A 27,125-nucleotide genomic window follows, 5' to 3' on the forward strand; every position below is an offset into this window, starting at 1 on the left:
ATTAACACGGTTTTAACAACGAGTCCCTAAGTGACTGTGGAGGCCAATTCTGGATCCACAAATCCTTCCACAGTGGGGACATAGGTTTCCGGGTGATAGTTGATCATGGTGTGGATTTGCCCAGAGGAATGCCTTCTTCTTAGCATGTTTCTCCCTTGCGTCCTGAGTTTGAGTATCTTCAAAGCCCACAACACCTTTGGTCAAGGCTGTTCTCCAACTGGAGCCCTCGCTGGCCAATGTTTCCCAGTTGTCAGTGTTTATACTACATTTTTAAAGATTTGCCTTGAGAGAATCTTTAAAACTCTTTTGTTGACCACCAGCATTATGCTTTCCATTTTAAAGTTCGGAATAGAGTAGTTGCTTTGGAAGACAATCATCAGGCATCCGCACAACATGACCAGTCCAATGAAGTTGATGCTGAAGAATCACTGCTTCAACACGGGTGATCTTTGCTTCTTCTAGTACACTGGCATTAGTTCACCTGTCTTCCCAAGTGATGTGTAAATGTTTTTGGAGACACCGTTGGGAATCTTTCGTGGAGTTGGAGATGGCGTTTACAAGTGGTCCACGTTTCACAAGCATACACTAAGGTTGCAATCTAATGAACACTTACCTAGGAATAACTAGTTCCTGAATTCAATGCAGTCGACTTCTGAGCAGGCAGGCGTAAGGTTTCACTGCATGCGCATACCAAATATATACACTATTAGGGATTTGTTAAGAAATTCACATTTAGTTAATTTGGGGAATTAGTTTGTGTTGGTCTATGACCTGGTAGGAACCAGGATTCAAATCTCCACTCAGCCAGGAAGCTCACATTGGCCGGTTGCAGTCTCTCAGCCTAATCTACCTAACAGGGTTGTTGTGAGGATTAAATGGGAAGTAGAATGCTGTACGTCACCTCAAGCTCCTAGGAGGAAAAAGGGAAATCAATGCAATTAAAATTAGTGTGGCAGCAGCACCAACACTTGAGAACTCCCTGCCTGTTGATATCAAGGAGATGCCTTCACTTTTTTCTTTTCAGCACTTGCTGAAGACAAGGCAGCCCTGCTTAGGGAGGTTTTTAACGTTTGATGTTTTATTGTGTTTTTAATATTCTGTTGGGAGCTGCCCAGAGTGGCTGGGGAAACCTGACCAGATGGGCGGGGTATAAGTAATATATTATTATTATTATTATTATTATTATTATTATTATTATTATTATTACCCAGATGCTTTGAAAGTTTGTATGAGTTTCAGTATATTCTATTGTGGGTTTAACTTTCTGTATGTTTTACATTGTGACTGTAATGTTTTTTAGTGACCGTTTTATTGCTTTAGCTTTTGGTAAACCACTTTGAGGGTTATTTTTTGGAATAAGTCCACAGGGTCATCTAGCTCACCCTTGCAACGCAGGAATTCCAGGTTAGAAGCGGCCCACTTTTTTCAGCTCAAGGGCAACGTCAGGGCTGTCTTAAGCATATGCGGTGCCGGGGTGCAAAGATCCGCCTGGTGTCCCCCCCCCCCCCCGGTTGCCCAGTCCAGGCACGCAGGAGGGGGGAGCCAGTCAGCTGCCTCAGTTTCTCGCTGGCTCGGTCGCCCCCGAACTGGTGGCAAAGAGTCCATCGCGGCGCTCTGATCAACAGGCGAGCTCTTCCCCGGACTCAACTCTCGGGCCCCAGACTCTCAGCCTGGCACCCCTGAGAGCCCTGTGCCCGGGCGCCCCTCACCCCTCTGGGTAAGACGGCCCTGGGCAACGTTGAAGGTTGGCCAGTCCTCAGAAGATGGTGCACCGGAGGTGGGAGTGGACATTCAGCCATGTACTTTTACACCCAGATACTCTTGCGACCCACGTCCGGATCCTATGACCCCCCCCCCATTGTTATCAGTGGGAAAACTGCCATGATTCAGACCAGTCACACTCCAGTTGCTAATCAAGGACACTGCTGGACCCAACCACTGAGGGAAACCCTTGTCTGATTCATCATTTTCCTTCAGATAAAGGAAACAAACTTTCGGGAGGGTCTCCTGGCGCCTCCATTGCATATCTTTAGGCACAAGGCAGAAACATTTCTCTCCAGCCAGGAGTTCGGCTGATTAACAGTCTATGGCTTTTTAAATATGTTTGTGGGAGGAGGAGCTAGTTTGTTTTTGTACTTGTTCTTGTCTTTATTGTGTATTTTGTGTTCTCGTTTGTATTTTTCTGCTGTGAACCGACCTGGGAGCTTCAGATGAAGGGCGATATACAAATTTGTTAAATACTACAATAGTGGTACCTCGGGTTACATACGCTTCAGGTTACAGACTCCGCTAACCCAGAAATAGTGCTTCAGATTAAGAACTTTGCTTCAGGGTGAGAACAGAAATCGTGCTCCAGCGGCACCACAGCAGCGGGAGGCCCCATTAGCTAAAGTGGTGCTTCAGGTTAAGAACAGTTTCAGGTTAAGAACGGTCCTCCGGGACAAATTAAGTACTTAACCCGAGGTACCACTGTACTACTAATAATAAACAATAATATACAAATTTGAGAAATACTACTACTACTACTAATAAAAAGCATGGATTTCATTTCAGTGATAATTCTACTCCTCAAAACATATCCTGACCTCATTCAGCCCTCCCAATGCTACTTTGATATAGATTGACATATGTCTTTCCATTTTACCATTGACACGTCCAGAATGGGATGTAGCAAACTCGCAGCGCACATGTTCATTCAGGCCCCCTTCTGCCAATTAATGCATGCAGCCAATTAGCACGCCAGAAGGGTAGGCTGAGCATTGTTCAGCTGTCAATCTCCTTCCCTGAGTAGTCCCTGCACATATATTAATTCGTACATGAGAAGCAAATTGAACCTTTCCCATTCACTCCAGCAGCAGCTCCCAGGCATTTTGACAAAAGAGGGGGCTGAATATGCCACGATTCCTTACTCCCCCCCCCCAAAAAAATAATATAGATCCCAAATCAAAATTATTTACCTCTTTTTATTTCATAAAATGTATACATTACTTGACTGTAAAGAAAAAAAAACCCATCACAGCAGTTTACATGAAAAGATAAAACAATAAAATTAGCAAGAAGAAAATTAGGAAGAATTTAAGACATTTGAAAGGTTAAAGTAACAGAAGACTAAAGGTAAAGGTAAAGGGACCCCTGACCATTAGGTCCAGTCGTAGCCGACTCTGGGGTTGCGGTGCTCATCTCGCTTTATTGGCCGAAGGAGCCGGCGTACAGCTTCCGGGTCATGTGGCCAGCAGGAACCAGAGCAGCGCACGGAAACGCCGTTTACCTTCCCACTGGAGCGGTACCTATTTCTCTACTTACACTTTGACGTGCTTTCGAACTGCTAGGTTGGCAGGAGCAGGGACCCAGCAACAGGAGCTCCGCCGACTTTCTGAACGGCAAGTCCTAGGCTCTGTGGTTTAACCCACAGCGCCACCCGCATCCCTTTTAACAGAAGACTAAGAACAGATTAAAACCTGCATCGACTTTCTTTTTTCAGCATGTGCTAAAAAGGATACAGTGACGGCGTCAACAGGCAGGGAGTTCCAAAGTGTGCTGCTACACTAAAGTATTGATTTCTCACAAATGCTGGAAGCAAAGGATGCTTAAGATTCCTGAATTGCAGGGGGATGGAGGCCCCTTTCCAAGTCCACAACTTTATGTTTGTATATTACATGGCCAATGACTCTTTTGCTCTCCTCATAGATGCTTGACCACTCGCAGGCCTTGGAGGGTGTCTAAGAAGCTGCCTAGTCTTCCTACTCATGAGGAGAACTAGAGGGTGACTTGCTAGCCTTCTACTGACAAAAAAAAAATGCAGTCAAATTTCAAATGTCTGTTCTCCAAATCCATTGGATTTATTCCATCCACTCCTGGCAGCCATCCTAGTCCAATTAAGATTTTATTTGCAAAAGAGGGGTTGAGAGGGAGGATAAACAAAACTAAAACAAAGGATGTCCTGTGAACGCGGCCATGTGGAGTCAGAGAGAGGCCCAGAGTGAGTCTGGAGAATCAAAACACTCTCGTTCCTGCATCTCGCCAGAGTTGCCAACTGCTCCTGTGCCTTTAACAGCACCTTAATCTGCAAGAAGCACACCAGCTGATGCTTGTTATGGTGTTGAAAACTCAAGCAGCTGTGTGTGGGGTGATGCGTTTGTTTTAAGTGCTCTGGCAGAACACAACATTCACGACTGCAGATAAGAAAGCTGTATGTGCTTCAAAGCAACACATTTCTGGCTCTCCCTCACAAAGAGCCAGGAATGAAGGCCAGGAGTCTGGTTTGGGCATCCATGCCTGGGGTCTCTTTCCAGCATCTGGAGCCAGGACTGTGTCAGGTTCGTGACAGTCCAGGTTCACAAAGGTGCAGGCAAACTGAGATGGGCCCAGGGGAGGGCCACAAAGGTGCGCAGGGGTCCTGAAAATGAGTCTTAGGAGAAGGGATGATGCTTAAAGGCCCCGTATACTTTCTTGGGCATCTTCAGGAATGGCTGAGTCTGAAACTCTGGAGAGCTGCGTCAGTGGGGGCAACACTGAGCTGGATGGCACAATGCTTGCACTTCTATAAGGCAGCTTCTGTTTTCCTAAATGGGTATGTTTAGTCTAAAGAAGAAAAGGGGGGTGATAGCCCTCTCCAAACACCTGGAGGAGTTACCTAGAAGGGGCTATTGGTGGCTACTGAACATGGTGACTATGCTCCCTACTAATAATAATAATATTTATACTCCACCCATCTGGCTGGGTTTCCCCAGCTACTCTGGCCAGCTCCCAACAGAATATTAAAAACACAATAAAACATCAAACATCATTAAACATTAAAAACTTCCCTAAACAGGTGCCTTCAGGTATCTTCTAAAAGTCAGATATTGGGAAAGATGGGGGGGCACAAGGAGATGGGGACAGCAGAGGACGAGATGGTTGGACAGTGTTCTCAAAGCTACCAGCATGAGTTTGACCAAACTGAGGGAGGCAGTGGAAGACAGGAGTGCCTGGCGTGCTCTGGTCCAGGGGGTCACGAAGAGGCGGACACAACTAAACGACTAAACAACAACAACAGTTGTTTATTTCCTTGACATCTGATGGGAAGGCGTTCCACAGGGCGGGGGCCACCACTGAGAAGGCCCTCTGCCTGGCTCCCTGTAACTTGGCTTCTCGCAATGAGGGAACCACCAGAAGGCCCTTGGAGCTGGACCTCAGTGTCCGGGCTGAACGATGGGGGTGGAGACGCTCCTTCAGGTCTACTGGGCCGAGGCCGTTTAGGGCTTTCAAGGTCAGCAACAACACTCTGAATTGTGCTTGGAAACGTACTGGGAGCCAAAGTAGGTCTTTCAGGATCAGTGTTATATGGTTTCGGCATATTGGAGGCAGCAATGTTCCTGCATCCCAGTTGCTGGAAACTGCAGGAGTGGGAAGAGTTGCTCGCGTGCTCAATTCTGCGGCCGCTTTGAGAACAGGACACTGGACTAGATGGGTCACTGGCTGCTCTTATCTTATCTTATTTACTTACTTGATCACTGCTGCCCCAGAGGACAGGATGAGAGCTGATAGGCTGAGATTCAAGGAGGAGCGGACCCATGATGATGACTAACAGTCAAGGATCATAGAATCGTACTGCTAGAAGGAACCCTGAAGGTTCTCTAGTCCAACCCCCTGCAATGCAGGATTTTTTTTGCCCAATGTAGGGCTGGAACCCACGACATCTGGATTAAGCGACTCCTCCTCAAATGACTAAGCCCATGGGAGCTGGAGTCCTGCCACCCCCAGAGGGCCCTGACAGGCTTCCCAGCCCCACAAATTCCAGTCAGTTCCATTGAAAAGAAGGAGACTCAGGAGCTCAGGAAGAGACCTCACGCCACTGGTCAAGGACCCCTGAACGGCTAAGTCCAGTCAAAGGCGACTATGGGGGAGACGGTGTTTGTCCACAGACAGCTTTCTGGGTCATATAGCCAGCCTCAGAGGCGTAGAAAGGTCAGGTGGTACCCGGTGCGGAAAATTTCTTGTCACCCCCCCCCCCCGCCATTGATTTCCACCCCTCTTGCAAAAATGGTTTTACATTATTTCATATTTTCTTACAAAGGAATGTGGATTCTGGACCTCTGATAACAAGTAGGCGACTGCAGACAGATACTTAAATCTACAGGATGGCTTGTGTTTTGGCTTGTGTTAGTTTATTTATATTTATACTTTATTTATTTAATAAAATTTATTTTTAAAAACGTGCAAAGTGAACTTTTTTTTTGAAAATGCCTGCTCCACTGAGTTGAAATTTCAGCCTTCACAACATAGGAAAACGGCCAATTAAACAGCTATTTTTGTGGAGGAGGGTGAAGATATTTACTGATATGCATGAAATTTCATATATAGCTATATAATCCCTAGTGTAGTAAGATAAGACCTCTGGAGCAGGCATTTTCAAAAAAAATGTTTTTTATGAACCGCCCTAGTAGGGCAGTAATCATTCCTTGATAATTTGTCACCCCCCTCCATGATGGCACCTGGGACGGACCACCAGCCCTTTCCTACACCCCTGGCCAGCATGACTAAACCGCTTCTGGTGCAATGGAACACCGTGATGGAAGCCAGAGCGCAGGGAAATGCCATTTACAGTGGTGCCCCGCAAGACGAATGCCTCGCAAGACGAAAAACTCGCTAGATGAAAGGGTTTTCCGTTTTTGCGTTGCTTCGCTAGACGAATTTCCCTATGGGCTTGCTTTGCAAGATGAAAACGTCTTGCGCTTTTTTTTTAAAGCCGCTTGAAGAGGCGCAGTTGCAACGGACCGTGCTTCGCAAGGCGAAAAACGTTGCAAGATGAAAAGACTTGCGGAACGAATTCTTTTCGTCTTGCGAGGCACCAATGTACCTTCCTGCCACAGTGGTACCCATTTATCTACTTGCATTGGTGTCCTTTCGAACTGGTAGGTGGCAGGAGCTTGGACAGAGCAACGGGAGCTCACCCCGCTGCGGGGATTTGAAGCGCCAACCTTCTGATCGGCAAAGTATGATATGAGTAGTATGTAGCATGAGCTACACCAAGTGGGGGGCCCCCCTCTGGCCCTCCAGATGTTGTCGGACTACAACTCCCAGTATCCTTGACCACTAGCCCATGCTTGCTGGTTCAATGGGAGTTGTAGTGCAGCAACATCTGGAGAACCAAAGGGTCTCCATCCTTGGTCTCCATCTCCTGGGGTTGGAAGCTGGGTGGAGGATGATGGGAGTTGGGTAGCCATGGGGACCCTCTCCACGGTTTTAGGGAGGTGCTGGAGAAGAACCAGAGGCCCCCTCCCCTTCTGCCTGCAAACGGTGGGCTCTGCCTCTGACTAATCGGCGTAGGATTGCACCGCGCAACTGCAGTCATTTAATACATATACTGTAACCAAGACTGCAGCAAGCCAGCGCGCGCTTCGATAGCCCAAGCCTAAGAAACGCGGTGGGTGTGCTCTCCCCCGGGGAAAGCAGACGCGCGCTTCATTCTGATGCGCTTCGAAATGGTCTCGCCCTAGACATCTCCCTCCCTAAAAAGCCCCATTGTTTCCCACGCGGCTTCCTCCCAGGTAACAGCGTGCCTCGCCAGCGGCACGCTCCTACTCAGAAGCAAGCCTCGGTGCCTCCAAGCGGGACTTACTCCCGGGAAAGCTGCTCCCACCATCGCCCTTTGCGCAGCATCGGGTCTACAAGCAGACGCAGCTCCCCTCGGCGCGCCCCGCGCCCCAAAGGAAAGGCGCCCAGATGCGCTTAGGGATGGGCGCGCGCGGAAGGAGAGAGGAGGGGGGTTCGCGCGTGTGCGGCTGCTTTCCTCTTTGCTGGGGGGTGGGGGTGGGGGTGGGTCAGCCTTTTGCATTGTGGGTGGAAAAGGGCCCGGCAGCTCCGGATGAGGCACCCTCCGTGCGCGGACTCCACCCCCTCTCGTCTGAGGCGCCTGGGAGGCGGGGTCGCCTTTTCTCTCCGTCTCTTATTAAAGAGGGGACCTGACATCACCCGCGCGCTAGAGAGAGGCGGCGGCGAGGGTGGCAGCGGCAGCAGCAGCTGGGCTTTGTGAATCGGCCTTTGTGAACCGGGCAGGGGGAAGGCGAGGCCAGGCAAGGAGAAGGGGGGGCAGCCGCAGCAGCTGGTCCGCCAGCCAGCCAGACAAAGGCAAGCCGAGGAAGGGGCCCCGTCAGCCAGCCAGCCAGCCTCCCGCCCGACGCCGTTTCCCCCTGTCGCCCGGCTTTTGCGCGCCCCGCCATGACGGCCAACGGCACTTCGGAGTCGCTCCAGATCCAATTCGGCCTCATCAACTGCGGCAACAAGTACCTGACGGCCGAGGCGTTCGGCTTCAAGCTCAACGCGTCGGCGCCCAGCCTGAAGAAGAAGCAGATCTGGACGCTGGAGCAGGCGGCCGAGGACTCGACGGCCGTCTACCTGCGCAGCCACCTGGGCCGCTACCTGGCGGCCGACAAGGACGGGCACGTCAGCTGCGACAGCGAGGCGCCCGCCTCGGCCGACTGCCGCTTCGTCATCCTGGCGCACGACGACGGGCGCTGGTCGCTGCAGTCGGAGCCGCACCGTCGCTTCTTCGGCGGCACTGAGGACCGCCTGTCGTGCTTCGCGCAGAGCATCTCGGCGGCCGAGAAGTGGAGCGTGCACCTGGCGCTGCACCCGCAGGTGAACATCTTCAGCGTCACGCGCAAGCGCTACGCGCACCTGGCGGCCGCCCGCGACGAGATCGCCGTGGACCGCGACGTGCCGTGGGGCCTGGACGCGCTGGTCACGCTGGTCTTCCAGGAGCAGCGCTACAGCCTGCAGACGGCCGACCACCGCTTCCTGCGCCGCGACGGGCAGCTGGTGGCGCGGCCCGAGCCCGACGCCGGCTTCACGCTGGAGTTCCGCGCCGGCAAGGTGGCCTTCCGCGACGCCGACGGCAAGTACCTGGCGCCCTCGGGCCCCAGCGGCACCCTCAAGGCCGGCAAGAGCGCCAAGGTGGGCAAGGACGAGCTCTTCGTGCTGGAGCAGAGCAGCCCCCAGGTCGTGCTGCGCGCCGCCAACGACAGGAACGTCTCCATCCGGCAAGGTGAGGCAGCCCAGGAGGCCGTTCACACGTGCGGCGGGCGGGCTCCGGGCGCGCGCGTTCCCTTGGCTACCCTCCTCCTCTGTTTCCCCGCGCATATGCTGATTCACACGTGCATTACTTCGCACGTGTAGGTGGCTTGCCCCGGGATGCGCTTTCCCTCGCGGGAAGGGAAGAGCAGACCACGTTGTCCTGGGCGGCTTGGGCTCTCCTCCTTTGTTTCCCCCGCGTAGATGCTGATTCACACGTGCCGGGAGGGGGCAGGCTCCAAGTTCGCTCTTTCGTTCGCGGCTGCAAGTGGGAAACGACGTGTTCCCTTAGGCGTCATTGTCTCCCTTTCCCCACTCTGTTTATGCTGATTCACACGTGCGTAACTCCACGCCTGCATAACTTTGCGCTCTCCCGATGTCGGTACTTTCAATGCCTCGCGGCCGGAGCGCCTCTCTTTACAAGAAGTTGTTTCTAAGGAGATCCCCCCTTTTTTTGTTTGCTGGAGGGGGGCAATTCAGACATGGAAATTGCAGGATTAGGCCCTCGAATGGTGAGCGAATGGGCGGAGCGGCCCTTGGGGAGCGGCATGGGAAATGGAACTTTGTTCCCCAGGCGGAGGGGGGAGCAGCAAAGGGGAACTTGTTGCAGGATTTCCCCCCTGTGCGACGGGATGGGCGGGAAATCCTTTCCCCCAAAACGTGGCACTCCACGAAGTGGGAGGGAACCTCCTTCCTGCCCTTCGGAAATGTCTTTGATCCAAACCAAGCCCTTTGTGAATGGGAAACGGGGAGCGGAAGGAAACAGTGAGTGGCGGAGATCCTGGCTTTGCAAGATGGGCACCCCCCCCCCCCGCCCCAAGATACAGAATTGCTTTGTCTCCTTCGCCAACCCGTCTTCTGAGGAAGAGCCTGGTGGATCAGGCCCACCCAGTCCCCCATCACAGTGGCCAAAACACCCCTCAGAGTATAGAAATCTAGATAGACTGTTCCTGGACTTGGAGGTTCTATGAGAACCCCTGAAGAGTCATTGCTGAATCAGGTCAAAGGGGACTCATTCAGCTCAGCTCCCTGCTCTCTCACTGGCCGGCCAGGTGCCTGAACTGGGAAGCCCAACAAGGCCCCAAGCCGGGTGCCCCCCTCTCCTCCCCGTGGCTTCCAGAGCAGAGCCCTGGTGGCCAGTCTGTAGCCCTGGAAGATCATAGGTTGGGAAAATAAAAGGCCTTTGCTGGTTAGGGTCCTCCTCCAGATGGACCGGTCTTGAAGACCCCCCCCCCTTTCCCAATGGAGATTGGCTGCTACTGGGTCCCCCCTGGGCTAGCAACTAGGAGGGGAGGGCAAGCACAGGGCTCTCATTATTCAGGTAGCCCTGCAGCAGCCCCCTCTCTTCCCTTTCTCGCCCCCCCCCCTTCTAGAAATCTAAGCTTTCTCTCCCCCACTTCTGTGTCTCAACAATTTAAGGTGGGGGGTAGTATTTGCAGAATCAGAACCCCAAAAAGCAGGTATACCAGTTGGCGTGGAAGCATCTCTGTGCACAATGGGGGTGGGGGGTCCTTTCAAGTTGACGACAGCATGAAAAACCTAATAATCCAGTTAATATTCTTAGTTATTTACTGTGTTTGTAATAGTAATAGTTTATTAGTTATACCCCACCCAACTGGCTGAGTTTCCCCAGCCACTCTGGGCAGCTCCCAATCGAGTATTAAAAATACAGCATTCAATATTAAAACCTTCCCTAAACAGGGCTGCCTTCAGATGTCTTTTAAAGAGAAGAGAGCTGCTTATTTCCTTCACATCTGAAGGGAGGGCGTTCCACAGGGCGGGCGCCACCACCGAGAAGGCCCTCTGCCTGGTTCCCTGTAACCTCACTTCTTGCAATGAGGGAACCGCCAGAAGGCCCTCAGCGCTGGACCTCAGTGTCTGGGCTGAACAATGGGGGTGGAGATGCTCCTTCAGGTAGCTCAAGGTGGTTGGTGCACATAGTTCTTCCCTGCTTTTTGTTGAATGCCCACAGTGACCCTGTGAGGTAGGTTAGGCTGAGAATCAGTGGCAGATCCCCAAGGTCACACACACACATGAATGGGGGGATTGGTACCCTGGTCTCACCCAGATCCTTGTCCGACTGTGTGTCCCCCCCCCCCAACTGGCCGTCTTAATCTTGTGCAATGCAGGGAAGCAGAGCATCATCTGGACTGTGAGCAGCTGGAGTGAGCAAGCAAGTCTGTGCACATGCGCACCTGGTCACAGGCCCCCGCCCCACCCACATCCTCCCCAGGCACGTGGTCCTCAGCCAGTAGCATCACTGTTCCTGCCTCTCCTCCCTGCATGCTGCCCCCTCCCCCCATGCTTTTACCACTCCTCCCCCCTCTCTCTCCCCACCCCCCACGCCAGGCCTGCCTTCTGCCTCTTCCTCAGCTGTCCTGTTCCACCTGCTGCTCAATTGCCTAAATGGGGGGGGGCGATGCTCCTCCCACCCGCATAGCACTGCCGGATCAAATTCCCCAAATCATCCCTAAATAGAGGGGACTTTGTGTTAGTGGTGCTAGGTTGGTTCTGGGGTGCATTGTGCACAAAGCATGGGCACCCTCTTCTGGGCATGACTTTTTGGGTGGAGAAAACCTCAGCAGACGGCCTCATGGGACAGAGGTGATTTTTTTTTTTTTTGCAGGGTGGGGGTGGGATTGAGTTTGATTGCAACGCAAGCCACTAGTACCTCTGATCTCCTTTTCCAAATGTGTTCTTTCTCTCCTTCTCTCTGCTCCTTTCCAGCACTCCGATTTGTGCAGCTGTATCCTAGTTTTTTATTTCCCCCTCAAAGTGTGTTTCCTCCCCCCAGCCCCCCCCCCCCCGCTGCCTGCTGGGTTTGTAGCATCTATTTTTCACAAGGAGCGAAATGGAGGAGGGTGGGTCTTTCACTGACCTCTGATAGCCCCTCCCTTCAAATTCATGCTGTATCTGATTTCTGTTCTGGGATGGGCACAAAGGCACCATAAGGTCAAAATTCCCCCCCCCCCAAAAAAGCCCCAAGGCTTCTCTGAAGAAGAGAGCAAACTCTGCCTCCTGCTTAGTTCTAAATTTGGGGTAGGCAGTTGTGGCTATTGATGGTCTGCCTTGGGGCAAGACAGATCTTTTTCTTTTTCCTTTTGACTAATTGCATCGCTGCTGTCTGGGTTTTCCTAAACCTAGAAATCTCTGGCTCATTTTCCCTTTAAAAAGCTGACTCAACAGGAGATCAAAGGCGGCTAATTCCACCAAGAAAACCTTCCATCAGAGCTCGCACCCCGCCTCCCTTTTCTTTCTTTTTTAGAAAGCCAGTGATTAAGTTCTGGAAGCAATTCACTCCTCCCCACCCCCTTAAAAAAATTACAGAATCTCATTAAACAGCCTGTCTTTGTGGCGGAAGGAGCCATGAGAGGGTCTTAGCAGTTCCATTTTGTTTGGTTTTTACTTTGGCCACTGCTGAACTGGACTGAAAAGTGAAGCAAACCCTTAAAATTGTGTGCTTGGGCAATCTGAATTCTGCAACATGTGTGAATCATGAGGCCTAGGGACTTGATTTTTAAAAGGGCAAAGGAAGCTGAATTCTGTAGCCCAAACAGCAGCATGAAGAATTGTGGCATGGATCCATAGCTGATTTTGGGGGGGTGCAGAGGGGCAGGCAGAGTGTAGTGCAGAACGCAGTGTATATGCAAGCCGTAGTCAATGCCCGCTTAAAGCGCACAACTTTGCTCCAAAGAATCCTGGGAGTTGTAGTTGGAAAGGGTAGCTCCATGCGGCTGCAACTACAGTTCCCAGGATTCATTGGGGGCAAAGCCACACACATTGAATGTGCTTCAGAGTTTTGTGCTGTGAATCCTTTTGCCTAGCTGGGCTTTGCTGGAGCCTGAAACTGACACAGTTCCGTGAATGGGTTTTAGCTGAAAATCTGAGCTGAGTGGCCGACTTCTTAGCTGACCTACATTGAAGTAGCACAAAGGGAGCTTTGCGCCTGCTGGCCGGCCCTTCGGCTGAGTCAGCTGCATGCCAAGCCTGTCCTCTGCCCCCCCCCCGTGTCTCTGGGCTTGCATGCCTGCAGCCGGGTGACCGCCTCAGAGTCCTTGCACAAGGGGGGGGGGGAGAACAGAGCCCCTGAGGATTTATGGGGACACAGCCTGGCTGGCTGCAGAAAGTATGTGTGCAGGCACATGCAAGATTGATGGTGGCTGCCTGCTGCTTGGGAACAGCCCTGGGTACCGTTTTAACGAAAAAGAAAGCATTTTGAGAGTTCTTAAAAATTACAGATAACCTTGGCTAGGCCAGGGGGGTGCGGCGGTTAAGACTAGGACTGGGGAGTTGTTGTTTAGTCGTTTAGTTGCGTCCGCCTCTTCATGACCCCCTGGACCAGAGCACGCCAGGCACTTCTGTCTTCCGCTGCGTCCCGCAGTTTGGTCAAACTCATGTTCGCAGCTTCGAGAACACTGTCCCACCATCTCCTCCTCTGTCGTCCCCTTCTCCTTGCGCCCTCCATCTTTCCCAGCATCAGGGTCTTTTCCAGGGAGTCTTCTCCTGAGGTGGCCAAAGTCTTGGAGCCTCAGCTTCAGGATCTGTCCTTCCAGTGAGCACTCAGGGCTGATTTCCTTCAGAATGGAGAGGTTGGATCTTCTGGCAATCCATGGGACTCTCAAGAGTCTCCTCCAGCACCAGAATTCAAAAGCATCAATTCTTGCAGGTTCAAATCCTCGCTTAGCCACAAAGCACCCCTGTCTTTCAGCCTACCTCCCAGGGCTCCTGGGAGGATAAAAAGGGGAGTGCCTTGTACAAAACTACTCAGAGTAAGGGGAGAAGAGAAGAATGCACGATGCTGTGCCTGACAGATGTTTGCCTTGATGCATCAGTGCTAGCAAGCTATCGGATTATCCCAGTTTGTTGAGTGGCCGTGAAGAGAGATGTGTGGTCAGAGCCCCTTTCCAGATCAGGCTGCAGCGGGGATCTCTCAGATCAAGCACCGGCCTCGGGTTCAGGAGGCGACTGCCGGCAAACCACTTCTTCAATCTCAAACCCCACCCTGCAATCTGGAGGTAACACCGGCCTACTTTGCAGGGTTCCTGTAAGGGCCACCAAGGCAGTGCGCAAGACATGCTCTAAATCAGCCTTTCTCAACCTGTGGGTCCCCAAATGTTGTTGAACTGCAACTCCCATCACCTCTAGCTAGCAAGGCCAGAGCTCAGGGATGATGGGAGTTGTAGTCCAACAACATCTGGGGACCCACAGGTTGAGAACCGCTGCTCTAAATGCTTGACAAGGTGCACGGCGCTGAGTTCTGTGGGGCTTCTGAGCTGCTCCTGAGAATCCCAAAGGAGGGGTGTCCGCCCTCCCATAATGGGGTGAACTCTGGCGCCCTGTCCCTTTGCTGTACACTCTCTTCCAGTTGCTTCTCCTATTTTCGGAAATGCCAGGATCTTCTTAAGCGAAAGTTAGATAGAATGTGACTTGGGCTCCCTTCATTACGTCCCTTTCCCCTGTTCGGGTGGCAGTAAGGCTTCAAGTGCCTGTATATTTATTTGATTGCATCAGTATCCCACCTTTTTCTGCAAGTTGGCGCACATGGTTCTTCCCCATCTCATTTAACCCCTCACAACAACCCTGGAAGGTAGGTTGGGCTGGGAGGGACAGAGACCGGCTCCCGAGTGAGCTTCGTGGCCAGTTGATGGGGATTCGAACTCTGGTCTCCCAGGTCCTAGCCTGAGGCTCTTAACTGCTGCACTCTCCTGGCTCTCCCATGCAGGCACACAGCAAAGAGCAGCAGGCCAAGCATAGTTCTCAACTTATTAGGATCCCCATGACTGCTATCCTGTGAGCAGCTTTCTGGATGTCTGCTCCATTGAACTCGAGGTCTTTGCGTCTGACTTCAGCTTCAAGCTGTAAGACGACAGGCGCTTTAGCAGATGAAATGCAACTGTTAACTTTCCAGACAGGAGTGCCTGGCGTGCTCTGGTCCAGGGGGTCACAAAGAGTCGGACACAACTAAACAACAACAAGCTTTCAGTTAGATATGCAAACCGTCTTGCAAATAAGCATTAGTTTTTAAAGTGTTAGGGTGAAGTAGGAACCCTATCAAAGAAAAAGCAAGCAGTATCCAGCCTTTGCCTGATTTATTTTTCCGGCTTCCTCCACGCTAAACTGCCACAAACAAACTTGAAAGCCTCCTTATCTCCTCACTTGCCAGGGCATGGAAGATTCAACAGTAATCCTGGCCCCTCTTGACCACTGGCCACGTGGACTGGGGCTATTGGGAGTGGAGTCCTTTTGGCAAGGATAGCCTGGTGATTCAGGCTCTGGTAACTGCCAATGGAGCTGCCCTTGAAAATTACCCAGAAGCTGCAATTAGTGCAAATTACAGCTGCCGGATCATTAACTGTTTCAAAGCTGGATAGAATTGTGTGTTTAACACAGAGAGGCTAAAGGAGGTCCATTGGTTGCCTGTTTGCTGCCTGTTCAGTGCCAGGCCAAATGCCAAGTGTTGGCATAGGGCCAGAAAGCCTTAAAAGCAGGAGCCAAATATCTGTAGGCAGGTCTCTCTGTGTCCTGTCCTGCCTGTGCCAGGAGATGAGACCAGTCAGTGGGTGAGCCAAGGATTGTAAAATGCACACTGTGTGTCCTTTGTCACGCAGGGGTCACCGGGTGAGTCGCAAAATGTAAAGCCACGCAAAAACAACCACAGAAATATTGAAAGCACCTAGGACCACAGGAAGCTGCTTTAGACTGAGTCGGGCCATTGCATTCACCTAGCTGAGTTGTGTCTGCACTGACTGGCAGCAGCAGCTCTCCAGAATTTCAGGCAGGGAGTCGCTCCCTCCCTGGAGATGCCAGCAGGATTGAACCTGCGACATTCTGCATGCAAGGCGGTTGCTTTGCTACTGAGCTAAATCACTTCCTCTCAAATTCACAGTCCAGTTTTGTATTCAACACCGCTCTATCCACCAGGAAGACTTACCTTATTAAGAGTCCTGGTACAGCCCAGGCTTTGTTTGGTACAGCCCAGAGGGCCCTCCTGGCATACTCAAAATCTCAGAGAAAGCTGCCTTGCGCTGGGGTTGGAATAGATGACCCTGGGTACCCCTTCCGACTCTGCAGTTTTGTGATTCTATGAGATCAGCCTTGCCAGCCCTGAGTCCAGGGTTCCAGACAGGGGTTTTACCTGGAGACTGAACGCAGAACATTCTGCAGGCCAAGCAGTTGCTCTGCTTTTGTGCGATGGCCCTTTTCTAGGTCACAGGCAGGATAGGGCAGCAAGAGGCGCTGTGATGGGAAGCCCTCAGCTGTTTAGGGCTCTGTATAGCGATGGGACTGGTAGCCAATAAGCAGCCTGGGGAGGGCAAAGGGCCCTCCTAGTGGTGGTATCCTGCCTGCAGAACGCCCTCTCCTTGGAAGCATGTGTGGTGTTGGCACTTAGAATTTCAGTGCCAAGACTGAGCTGTATGTATTGGTCTTGGAGCATTCCTTTGTTTGTGGTGTGTAACTCACTCTAGGTATTACTGGGGGTTTCTAGTGGCTGTGATTTAAACTGGCAGTGTGGTTTGAGATGTTTCTTGTCTACTATATATTTTGGAGCAGGGGTCAGCAAGGCTTACTGGGCATGGGCCAGATCACTCCCGCGGAGATACTCCGTGGGCCGGGCCGGCGCAGTGCGACACCAGAAATCATGTCTGCACATGCCCCGATGCCAGAAATTGTGCCTGCGCAGAAGCGATTTTTGTGTCTGGGCATGCACAGAAGTGATTTCCGGCATCTGGGCATGCGCAGAAGTGATTGTTGGAGCCACGGAAGAGAGTCCCTGTGCTGTGCTGTGCTGGTTTAGCGCAGTGCGCGGGGACTCACCAAGCAGGTGGCTTGGTTTGGGGGTGGCTCATGGGCTGGTTAAGTGACCCTCCCCATGGTCCTTAGGTTGCCGCCCTCTGTTTTGGAGAAGGGTTTGCCTCTCTGTTCTCTATGCATCTGGGCACTTCTTGAGATGCCACCGCCAAATTTAGCACGAAGGTTCTCAAGATGGAGGCGCCAGTTTTTTGTCTGTATTTGGATGCCTTTGGCTGGAAGAGCAGGTGCCGGTGTGCATTTTTGGACACCATGGGTTGCCATTTTGAAACAAGATGGCAGACCGAACCCTTCCAAACTGCACAGGATGCTTTTGAAGGTAATGCCACCCAATTTTGTGTGGCAGTTCCCAAGATCGGAGAGCGGGTTTTATTGAACATTTGGATGCCTTTGGGTGCCATTTTGAAACAAAATGGCGGACCAAAATATTGTTTGAAAAGGTTTCATAAAATTTCCAAGCATCACTAGCTACTTTCTGCAAGAGTAGCTTTGATTCTGTTCCACGCATGGGGTTCCATGTGAGGAACATCTGGAGGGCCACAAGCCTTTAGAAAAAGGGGCCCTTGGCAGCCATCTTTGTTTGCTATGATGCTTCAGTGGCGCAGATTTAAGCTGCATTGTGCAATAGGGATGGCCTTTGTGGACAAGCGCACAGGTGAATGTCATTTTTTAAGCAGTGGTCTGGCTTACAAGCTTTCTGGGCTAGCAAAGCTATTGGCAGAATTGGGGTGTGGTTTTATTTTTTTAATAAAAAAATTGCTGCTGCAGTTTCCCTCCGGTTATGTTTTTCCCTGCAGGGCTTTTGCCAACCAGAGGCCATGGCGGGCGGCTGCCTCGACGCCACCCATTTGCCCTCCACCTTCTTGACAAGAGCTGTTGGGCTCTCAGATTCTGGCAGATGTTAAATATTTGTCTGACGGGAGGAGGGAGGTTGGGAGAACAAGGGCTGGATTGTGATGGTGGGAAGAGAGGCGATTTCGGAGCTTAGTTGCAGAGGGGGCTCGGTGGGGAGACGAGGCTCCTGTTTCAGTCCTTTGTCACTTTGGAAAACCAGATGTGATGGAGGATGGGGAGAGAGAGAGGGAGAGGTTGGTGGGTTTGACTGGGTGGAGAAATGTGGCTGTTCTCAGCTCTGCCTTCTTGTGAGCGGCTTGACAAACCTCTTTGCAGATGAACAAGGGGGGCAGCATTCTTCCACCCCCCATTCCGTTGGAGGAGGAGGAGGGCTGTCAACAGCTGCTAACCATAATGACTGTGCTGTACACCCCCAGTTGGAGGCAGCCATGCTTTTGCATTCAAGTGTCTGGAAACCTAAGGAGGGGAGAGGACTTTTGCAGTCACTGTGAGAATTGGATGCTGGACTAAATGGGCCATTGGTTCTCTCCCAGGGAGCCAGGCCCTTTAAGTTGTACCAAGTCTGGGCTACCAGTCCTCTTAATAAGGTAGCCATCTCCCAGTTAGGCAGGCACTGGCAATGGTTAGCTTTGGATGCAAGGTGTGAAAGCATTAAAGGGAAAGGGACCCCTGACCATTAGGTCTAGTCATGGCCGATTCTGGGGTTGCAGCGCTCATCTCGCTTTACTGGCCGAGGGAGCCAGCGTACAGCTTCCGGGTCATGTCGCCAGCATGACTAAGACGCTTCTGGCAAACCAGAGCAGCGCACAGAAATGGCATTTACCTTCCCACCAGAGCGGTACCTATTTATCTACTTGCACTTTGACGTGCTTTTGAACTGCTAGGTTGGCCGGAGCTGGGACCGAGCAACGGGAGCTCACCCCGTTGCAGGGATTTGAACCACCAACCTTCTGATCGGCAAGTCCTAGGCTCTGTGGTTTAACCCACAGAGCCACCTGCGTCCCTTGTGAAAGCATTGGTCTCTCTCTGTTTATTGCACTTATCTCCCCCTTTTTCTCCCAAGGAGCTCGCGGTGGTGTACATAGTTCTCGTCCTCCCCATTTGTCCTCACAAACAACCCTGTGAAGTAGGCTGGGCTAAGCGTGTCTGGCTGGCTGTCTTGCCAAATGCAAGGCGGTTCTTTTCATGAGATTCAGAAGCAATACAAACACAAGTGAGTGAGAAAGTTACAGATGTTGTTTTCTAAACAGCAAGCATTATATACATTACCAAGCAAGCACTTCGATCTGCCACTGGGAAGCCCTCAAGAAGTGGCCAAGTGACCCCTAGGTAGCCTTCGCTTGCACGGCCCTTCGATCAGCCCATGCACTTGTTTCTCAGAACTATGCCCCAAAACCACTGGATTTATAGATACTAACTTGTTAGCCTACATGCCTTGCCCGACTAGCTAGTGCAGATTATTAATTAGCTAGCCCCCTCTTCCAATACCGCACGTTCCTCCAAACAATGTCTAACATCAAAGAAGGTCGGAAGGTACCCATCACTATCTGCTTCTTCCTTCCACCAGATTATACATTAAAGGCTGCTCTCAGCCATCAAAGAACTTTAACAAGAGATAGAGAGGGGCAGTAAACAGAGGCAGGAAGGAGATGACCATGTCAGATCACTAAACTCCTCAAACTACACTGGAACTACACTCGCTTTGAACTCCTGGAACTACTCTGGCTTCCAAGGTCCTCCAGTGACCTTCATGGCAGAGTAGGAGATTGGGACCCTTGGTCTCCTGGGTCCCAGTCGAGCACTAACCACTACACTACACTACTGCTCTCCCTCCCTCTCACTGTGTGTGTGTGTGTAGAGAGAGAGAGAGATGCATAGATGAAGCAATGTTGAATACAAAATTGTATTGTGAATTTTAGGGAAATTTGGCTTGAAACTAGGGGTTTCAAAATCATCTCTTAAAAACAGACCTGGGCACGTCATCTTTCCCAAGGCAGATAAAGCAGCATACCAGCTATCTAGAAGAGATAGCACAGACCTCAGACATCATGTTTGGCCTGTGATGAAGGAAACCATCCCTGTTTCTCCATCTATCTCATGTGATTCCAAGGCATAATCTGAACCACTGGTCTTCAGCTGGGGGTTCAAGACTTTGGGAGTGTGGCCTGAGCCAAGATGGGTCACAACAGGAGCACTGCCGTGCAAGGGTGTGGCAAAAGATGAAGAAACGTGTCTCCAAAATGCATGTTTGGGTTAAAAGTGGGTTTTGGGTCTGAAGAAGGTACTTGATCTAAGCCTTGGTGGAGCTCTGGAATTTTCCTCCTCCCTGTCTGTGGCAGCCAATGTGTTGGGCTCCCAATTCCTACTTTGCTGGCCATTATCTCAGCTGCCCAGGGCTGATGGGAGATGTTGAGGGGCACCTTGTTGGCTCTCACCGCTGTGGCACGGAGGGCATACCGGTTTGGGAGATGTGTTCCAAAGGGGGTGAGAATTGAGTTGTACTTTGGCATGTGAACATCAGAAGAGCCTGCTGCTGGATCAGGTCAGTGGCCCACCTAGTTCAGTGCCCTGTTCTCACAGTGGTCCACCAGGTGCCCCAATGGGAAACCCTCAAGGAGGACTCAGCTGGGCTTCAGAGCACAACCATCATGGCTGGTAGCTTCTCCTCCTTGAATTTGTCTCATCCCCTTTTAAAGCCATCCAAGTTGGTCACCATCGCTGCCTCCAGAATGCAGCAGCTAGACTGGTGACTGGGAGTGGCCTCCGGGACCACATAACACTGGTCCTGAAAGACCTACGTTGGCTCCCAGTACGTTTCCGAGAACAATTCAAAGTGTTGGTGCTGACCTTGAAAGCCCTAAACAGCCGCAGTCCACTAGACCTGAAGGAGCGTCTCCACCCCCATCGTCCAGCCCGGACACTGAGGTCCAGCTCCGAGGGCCTTCTGGTGGTTCCCTCCCTGCGAGAAGTGAGGTTACAGGGAACCAGGCAGAGGGCCTTCTCAGTGGTGGCTCCTGCCCTGTGGAATGTCCTCCCACCAGATGTAAAGGAAATAAAGAACTATCTGACTTTTAGAAGACATCTGAAGGCAGCCCTATTTAGGGAAGTTTTTAATGTTTGATGTTCTATTGTGCTTTTACTGTAATTCTGTTGGGAGCCACCCAGAGTGGCTGGAGAAACCCAGCCAGATGGGTGAGATATATATAATAAATTATTATTCTTACTCTTGTGGGAGGGAGTTCTGCAGTTTCACTCTGCCCTTTGTGAAGAAGTCCATTATTTTTATCTGCCCTGAATCCTCCAACATTCAGCTTTGTTGGGTGATTAGCTGCTTCAGAAGGCTGCGGGGGTGGGGGTGGGGGGGTGTTTGCTTTTGGGAGCAAACGGGGAACGATTCCAGTAGGTCCGTGCAGTACAGCAATACAGAAGCTGCGACGCCCCTGCAGGTCTGTTGGACTACAACTCCCATCAGCCCCTGCCAGCGTGGGCAATGGCTTAGAATGGCGGGGGGGCTGCCCCCTCCACCTCTTCCTGGACCACTGGTGTAGGGGAGGGGCTTGTGCTGTTTGGCTTCTCCCTAATCAGCTTGCTGGGAGTTAATTAACTTAATGGCTAGGAAGCTATCAGTGCCAGCCTATGATGGCAGCGGCCTCTCATCACACGGGAGGGGGTTGTTTTCCAGCTGAGCAGTGTGTGAGGCTGATGGGAGAATAATGGACCATAGGACTGTGGAGTTGGAGGGGATACCAAGAGTCAGCTAGTCCAATTCAGGAGCCACAACCAAAACATCCCTGATGGGAAGAAGATTTGGGGTGGGAATGTCAAATATTTGGCCGCTGTCTCGCGGACCCCAATAGGCATGAATGAGAGACTTCTGTCCCTTGTGAACCAGGCTGCGTATGTGGGTGTGAGAATCTGACTTGGACTGTGATGGCTGCAGTTGGTTGAATTTCCCTGACCCCCTCCCCATGCCATCATGTCCCCCACCTCCTTTATTAAAATAAACCTTCTATGCCACGGGTAGGCAAACTAAGGCCCGGGGGCCGGATCCGGCCCAATCGTCTTCTCAATCTGGCCCATGGACAGTCCGGGAATCAGCGTGTTTTCACATGAGTAGAATGTGTACTTTTATTTAAAATGCATCTCTGGGTTAGTTGTGGGGCATAGGAATTCGTTCACCCCCCCCCCAAAAAAAAATAGTCCGGCCCCTCACAAGGTCTGAGGGACAGTGGACTGGCCCCCTGCTGAAAAAGTTTGCTGACCCCTGCTCTACGCAAGAGGAGGAGGCACAAGGAGGTCTAGCTGTTTGTCCTGATCTACTAGCAGATAAGACAAGCCCTTGCCCCTCTCCCTGTTGCAATGTTGTAAATACCTGAGGCCCATAATGTGTGGCCTTTCCTCCCCCACCCCACCCCAAAACTCGCTTCTAAACTTGGGTGAACCTTTGCTCTCTGGAGCAAGCGTCCCGACCTTAAAAAGGAGTTGCCTTCTTTAAGCCATTTGCCTGGCAACGCTGCCCCTCAGTTTGAAAGCCCTGTGATGGGAAGAAGGAGGGTCGCCTGTCCTGACAGATGCCTTCACACACACCCTCTCTTCCCCCCTTTTCCTGTTGTGATTTGAGGATTGATTCCTTTGTCCTCCCCCCTCCCCTTTCCTCCCAAAGGTAGGCAGAAGAAACGCCAAGAGAAAAGCAATAACCCCCAGCTCCGCCATGGCCAGTAAATAGCAGTTAGCAATTCCTTGCAACGCAATCTCTGCTCCCTCTCTCTCTCTCTCTCTCTCTCTCTCTCTCTCTCTCTCTCTCTCAGAAGCCAGAGAGTTTGTTTCCCTCCAGCTCATCTTACCCAGCACTGAATCAACAGTGGCGGCTTGTGCTCTGAGCTTGCAGCTGGGACCCATTTGTTCTTCTGACTGGGTTTCAATCCTCCCCTCCCACAAGCGGGGGGCGGGGATAATTTTGCTCCACACTTTGATTGAAGGCAAACCTGAAAACTCTCCTGCCCAAAACTTCCATGCTCACCTCTCTTGTCGCTAGTAGGGTTGTGCATTGTGGTTCACTCTAATCCAGCTGTTCCTGAACTTGGGGGGGGGAGCATTGCCCCCTTCGATCCATGAATTTATCCCCAGTGCCCCCAGCTCTGTAAAAAAAGCATTATTCAATATCATGGTTTGCAGGAAGGTGATAGCACAATAAAATTCAAGGCAGTGACAGTTAATTGCACACTTGTTCAAAATCTAATTGAAAGTACTGTATTTAGTTTAATGAAATTGAAGGAACTCGATCCATGACGCCAGCTATTGCCAATATTTGTATACTGCTGTATCGAAACAGGAAAAAAGTAGTTTTAAAAATCGCTATCTTGTGACAACTCAGCGTTGTAAATATGAACAAACGAGATCCCAAAGGAAATGGCCTTGAAAGCGAGAACAACAGTAAAAAATTTAAATATGAGGCTAGAGGTGTTTTGCTCTAGGTTTCAGTTTGGTCAATTTTAAATAAGCGATCAATGCATCATCTCACACCCTCCTACCTCCCTGTTGCCTCTTATCACCCCCTGTGTAATCCCCCTGGGGTGTGATCCTGCCCACTTTGAGACCCCCTGCTTTAATCCATGAAAAGCCTTTTGTGCCTCTGGGAAGCAGTGCCCAGTTCATTGGTGATGGAATGACTAATATTCAAATGGTTACACTCTGAATACTGGAAAATCGGGATTTCGTTCTGCATGCATAAGAGGTGAATGTTCTTCCATTCTGTGCCTGCTGGTCCCTCTTCTCAATGTGAGATGAACTCTGTGATCAGTGGTGACAACAGGACCTCTTTTCGCCAAAAGGCCAGAGTGGGTGTGCCCATGCCAAAACCGAATTATGCACGGCCACCTCATTCCAGCTCTCTGGCTAGTGTAGACGTATCATACCCATTTGGGTTGCACAACGTGTCCCTAATTGTAGTGGTTGTGGTTCCTTGGACTGGGAGCTGGGAAATAAGCACGCCTTGGGATTCTTTGTGGCAGGAAAGTACCCCAGGTGAGAGGGAATTCCGTTCAGCTGGTGAAAAAAGGATGGATCTTTGCATCCTCTTGAGGTAGATCAGATGTCCTGGCAGGTGATGGAAAGTTCGCAGAAGAAACGTGTGCAGAGGGGCAGTCTTGCGATCCCTGCATTTTGCTATTGCAGATAGGTAGTTTTCAGGATGCAATTGCGTTTCGAAGCTGGAAGTTTTCAATAGCCGTAAAGCAAGGGCTGCAGTTCAGCAGTGCACTGGCCTCTATTATCTCTTCTCCCCCCCTTTTTTCCATTTTTGTACTAAAACAACGGTGTTCTCTTTGTCTTCACACAGTTGGGACAAAGGGGTTTGGGAGAGCCTTAAGCCTCTGATTAGCTGCTGCTGGGAGTGAGATGATGGGCTCCTGATCTTAATCCAGAAAGGCCGGTCTGTTGCCATATTGTTGGGCTTTCTTTAGTCTGCATCTCTGTGTGTGTGCCTGCCTGGGGAAGGGGATGCACATTGGAACATGAACTTGGGAATGATCAAGGACCCTCTGGTTTCCTTACAGATTTTCCATTCATGTGCAGTTGGATGGCTGCTTGCGCAGGCAGGGCTTCACTTTCCTTGCCACCCCCCACCCTGCAAATTAATTCCATGTCATGTAATGTATGGACCCTTTATTCAATTGTTGGTGGTGCACCGTAATAGGAATGACATGGATTTGCGGTAGGATCCTGCTTTCAGCTGCATTGGATTACCCTGAGGTTCTTCATCGCCTTTCCGAAATATCAAGCATTGCAAAAAGAACTTCGGAAGTGTGTGTGTGTGTGTGTGTGTGTGTGTGTGTGTGTGTGTGTGTATACCATGCCTTTCCAACAGATCAAAGCTCTAATATGATCCAGGATTGTGGAGGCAGCGGTGGGCCATTTGGAGGGACTGGCCAGGAAGAACACAAGACACACACACACACACATGGGCGCCAGGACACACATGCAATTGTGTCTCCGATGCGCACACCCAAACATTGCCGGAGCATGCATGCAATTTCTTCACCCTCGGTTCCCCAGAGCGGTTCCAAAGGACGCTGTTGGTGGGTGGCCTTTGTCTGGAGCAGAAAAGGGGATGAGATACTTGCCCATCACCTCTCCTAATTAGTAGCGGAGCCTGGCAGATGGCGAAGGTCCTTGGAGCATCTGCCCCTCATTACGGCCAAGCCCCCTCCCCTTTAATGGGACGCCACTTAGGATAGAAGAAGGATGGACTTTGGGGAGAAAACAGAAACAGGTTCTGGGCGGGTGGGGAAGCGGCTCTGGGGTGGGCTGCTCCTCCCCACAGGAAGTGGGGAGGCTGTTCAGCATGCTGGGATGAGCTTGTGGCAGCAGCTGGCTGCCATTCAAGGCTGGTGGCTCTGGGAACGGTGCTGGTGTCAAGGGCTGACTCAGCAGGAGGGCGTGTGGGGTGGGTGCCCTCTAAAGTGGCTCTCTTTGGGGCCCAGAACCGCCTCCTAGCTTTCAGCAACAAGGGAAGACGAAGTGGGTTCTGCAACAGGGTTGCAGGATGGAGAGCTTCCATTCAGAATTATCCCTGAGAAGAGTCTGGGGGAGATTTTTGTGGCCATTGAGGACCCTCTGTTCTCCATGGGCTGTTTGGGGAGTTCTTCTTCTTCTCCCTGGGATTTTTAAAGAAAGAAATAGCACAGGTACTTCTGAAAACTTTGAAGCTCCTCCTGAGCAGCGTCAGAAACTCAGATATATAAGATAATCACCAAATGGCACCTTCAACCCAGGTTGTGATCATCTAGGCACCCTACTGGCACAACACATCAAATAAAATAATCCAGACCAAAACAGATTCAAGCTTCAAGGGAAATCACTCAGATCCTTTAAGTGACATCGTGCTTTCCATATATTTATTTTGTAAAACATATACAGTGGTACCTCTGGTTACTTACTTAATTCGTTCTGGAGGTCCGTTCTTAACCTGAAACTGTTCTTAACCTGAAGCATCACTTTAGCTAATGGGGCCTCCTACTGCTGCTACGCTGCCGGAGCACGATTTCTGTTCTCATCCTGAAGCAAAGTTCTTAACCCAAGGTAATATTTCTGGGTTAGCGGAGTCTGTAAACTGAAGCGTCTGTAACCCGAGGTACCACTGTACACCACTCGATTGTAAACAAACAACAACCCCAGCAATCTCAGAGTGATTCGCAAAGAGAATGAAACAATAAAATTATCAGTAAATATAGTTCAGAGCAACTATTTAAAACATTTTTTAAAAAAGAAGCGGCAAGAGACTAGAAACAGATTAAAACTTGCGCCACGATTCCAGATCTCTGGGTTTGTGGGCGCTGCTTGCAGTTTCTGGTTGAGAGGAAAGTGTTAACTGGAAGTTTGGCTCTCCTTCCTGGCTGGCTGTTGGGGGTTGATGCAGCAAGGCACCTTCTCCTGTGTGAGCCCCTGAGGCGGAAAGCCTTGGCTGCCGTTCCTGTCTGAGTCCGTTTGCCAGATGTTCACCTTCCTCTGCCCCCGCCCTTCCCTCCCCAGCGCTTCCTGTGTGGAGCAGGGCTCTCCCCAAAGCGGCTCCTTTCCTATCCCCCCTTCTATCCAGCCTTCCTCTGCTCCTCAGGTCCCCATGACGCAGAGGGTGTTGCACGCTTCTCCCTCTTTCCGCACCAGCCGGTTTCCACCCGGCGCACCTGAGCGTGACTCTGCAACCGCCCAGCCCTTTCCCCTTTAGCTACAGGGGAGCCCATCCAGGAATACACCTCGGCCCCTTTGCAAAATGTGGGAGGCGAGTCTTAGAATCAGAATTGCAGAGTTAGAAGGGACCTCCAAGAATCTCAGCTCAAGCATCCATGACAGATGGCCATCTAACCTCTGCTTAAAAACCTCCAAGGAAGGGGAGCCCACAACCTCCCAAAGGGAGTCTGCTCTATTGTCAGAAAGTTCTTTGTGATATTGAGCCAAAATCTCCTATTTTGTCATTGGAAGCTATTGGTTCGAGTCCTACCCTCCAGAGCAGGAGAAAACAATTTGATTCCATCTGTGACAGCCCTTAAGATCTTTGAAGATGGCTCTCTTATCATCCTCCATCTTCTTTTCTCCAGGCTACACAAACACAACGTATCCAGCTCCTTCAACCATTCCTCATCAGGCACGGTTTCCAGACCCGTAACCATCTTGTTCATCCTCCTCTGCAAACCTTCCAGCTCATCAACGTCCTTCTTAAATTGTGGTGTCCAGAAGTGGACACAGTATCCCAGGTGTGGTTTGACCAGGGCAGATTCGAGTGGTGCCCTGACTTTCCCAAGCTTGGTCTGGACACTAGACTTCTCTTGATGCAGCCTAGAATAGCATTCGCCTTTTTTGCTGCTGCATCACACTGTGGACTCCTGTTCAGTTTGTGGTCCACCCAGACCCCCAGA

General features: G+C 51.1%; 1 protein-coding gene across 2 annotated transcripts in view; it reads left to right on the forward strand.

Annotated features, from left to right (window-relative positions):
- The first annotated feature begins 7,806 nt into the window (after window positions 1-7,806).
- FSCN1 (fascin actin-bundling protein 1) overlaps window positions 7,807-27,125 on the forward strand; it is a 41,648-nt gene continuing 22,329 nt past the window's right edge. The window contains exon 1 of one of the 2 annotated variants that reach the window (XM_081169603.1): window positions 7,807-9,025. In XM_081169603.1, coding sequence (XP_081025729.1) covers window positions 8,200-9,025 — 826 coding nt within the window. In that variant the 5' untranslated portion in view covers window positions 7,807-8,199. The remainder of the gene's footprint in view (window positions 9,026-27,125) is intronic. The other variant, XM_081169604.1, reaches the window with a different exon arrangement.

This window comes from Podarcis bocagei, assembly GCF_964188305.1.
Source record: "Podarcis bocagei genome assembly, chromosome: 14".
In the NCBI taxonomy this organism is placed as follows: Eukaryota; Metazoa; Chordata; class Lepidosauria; order Squamata; family Lacertidae; genus Podarcis; species Podarcis bocagei.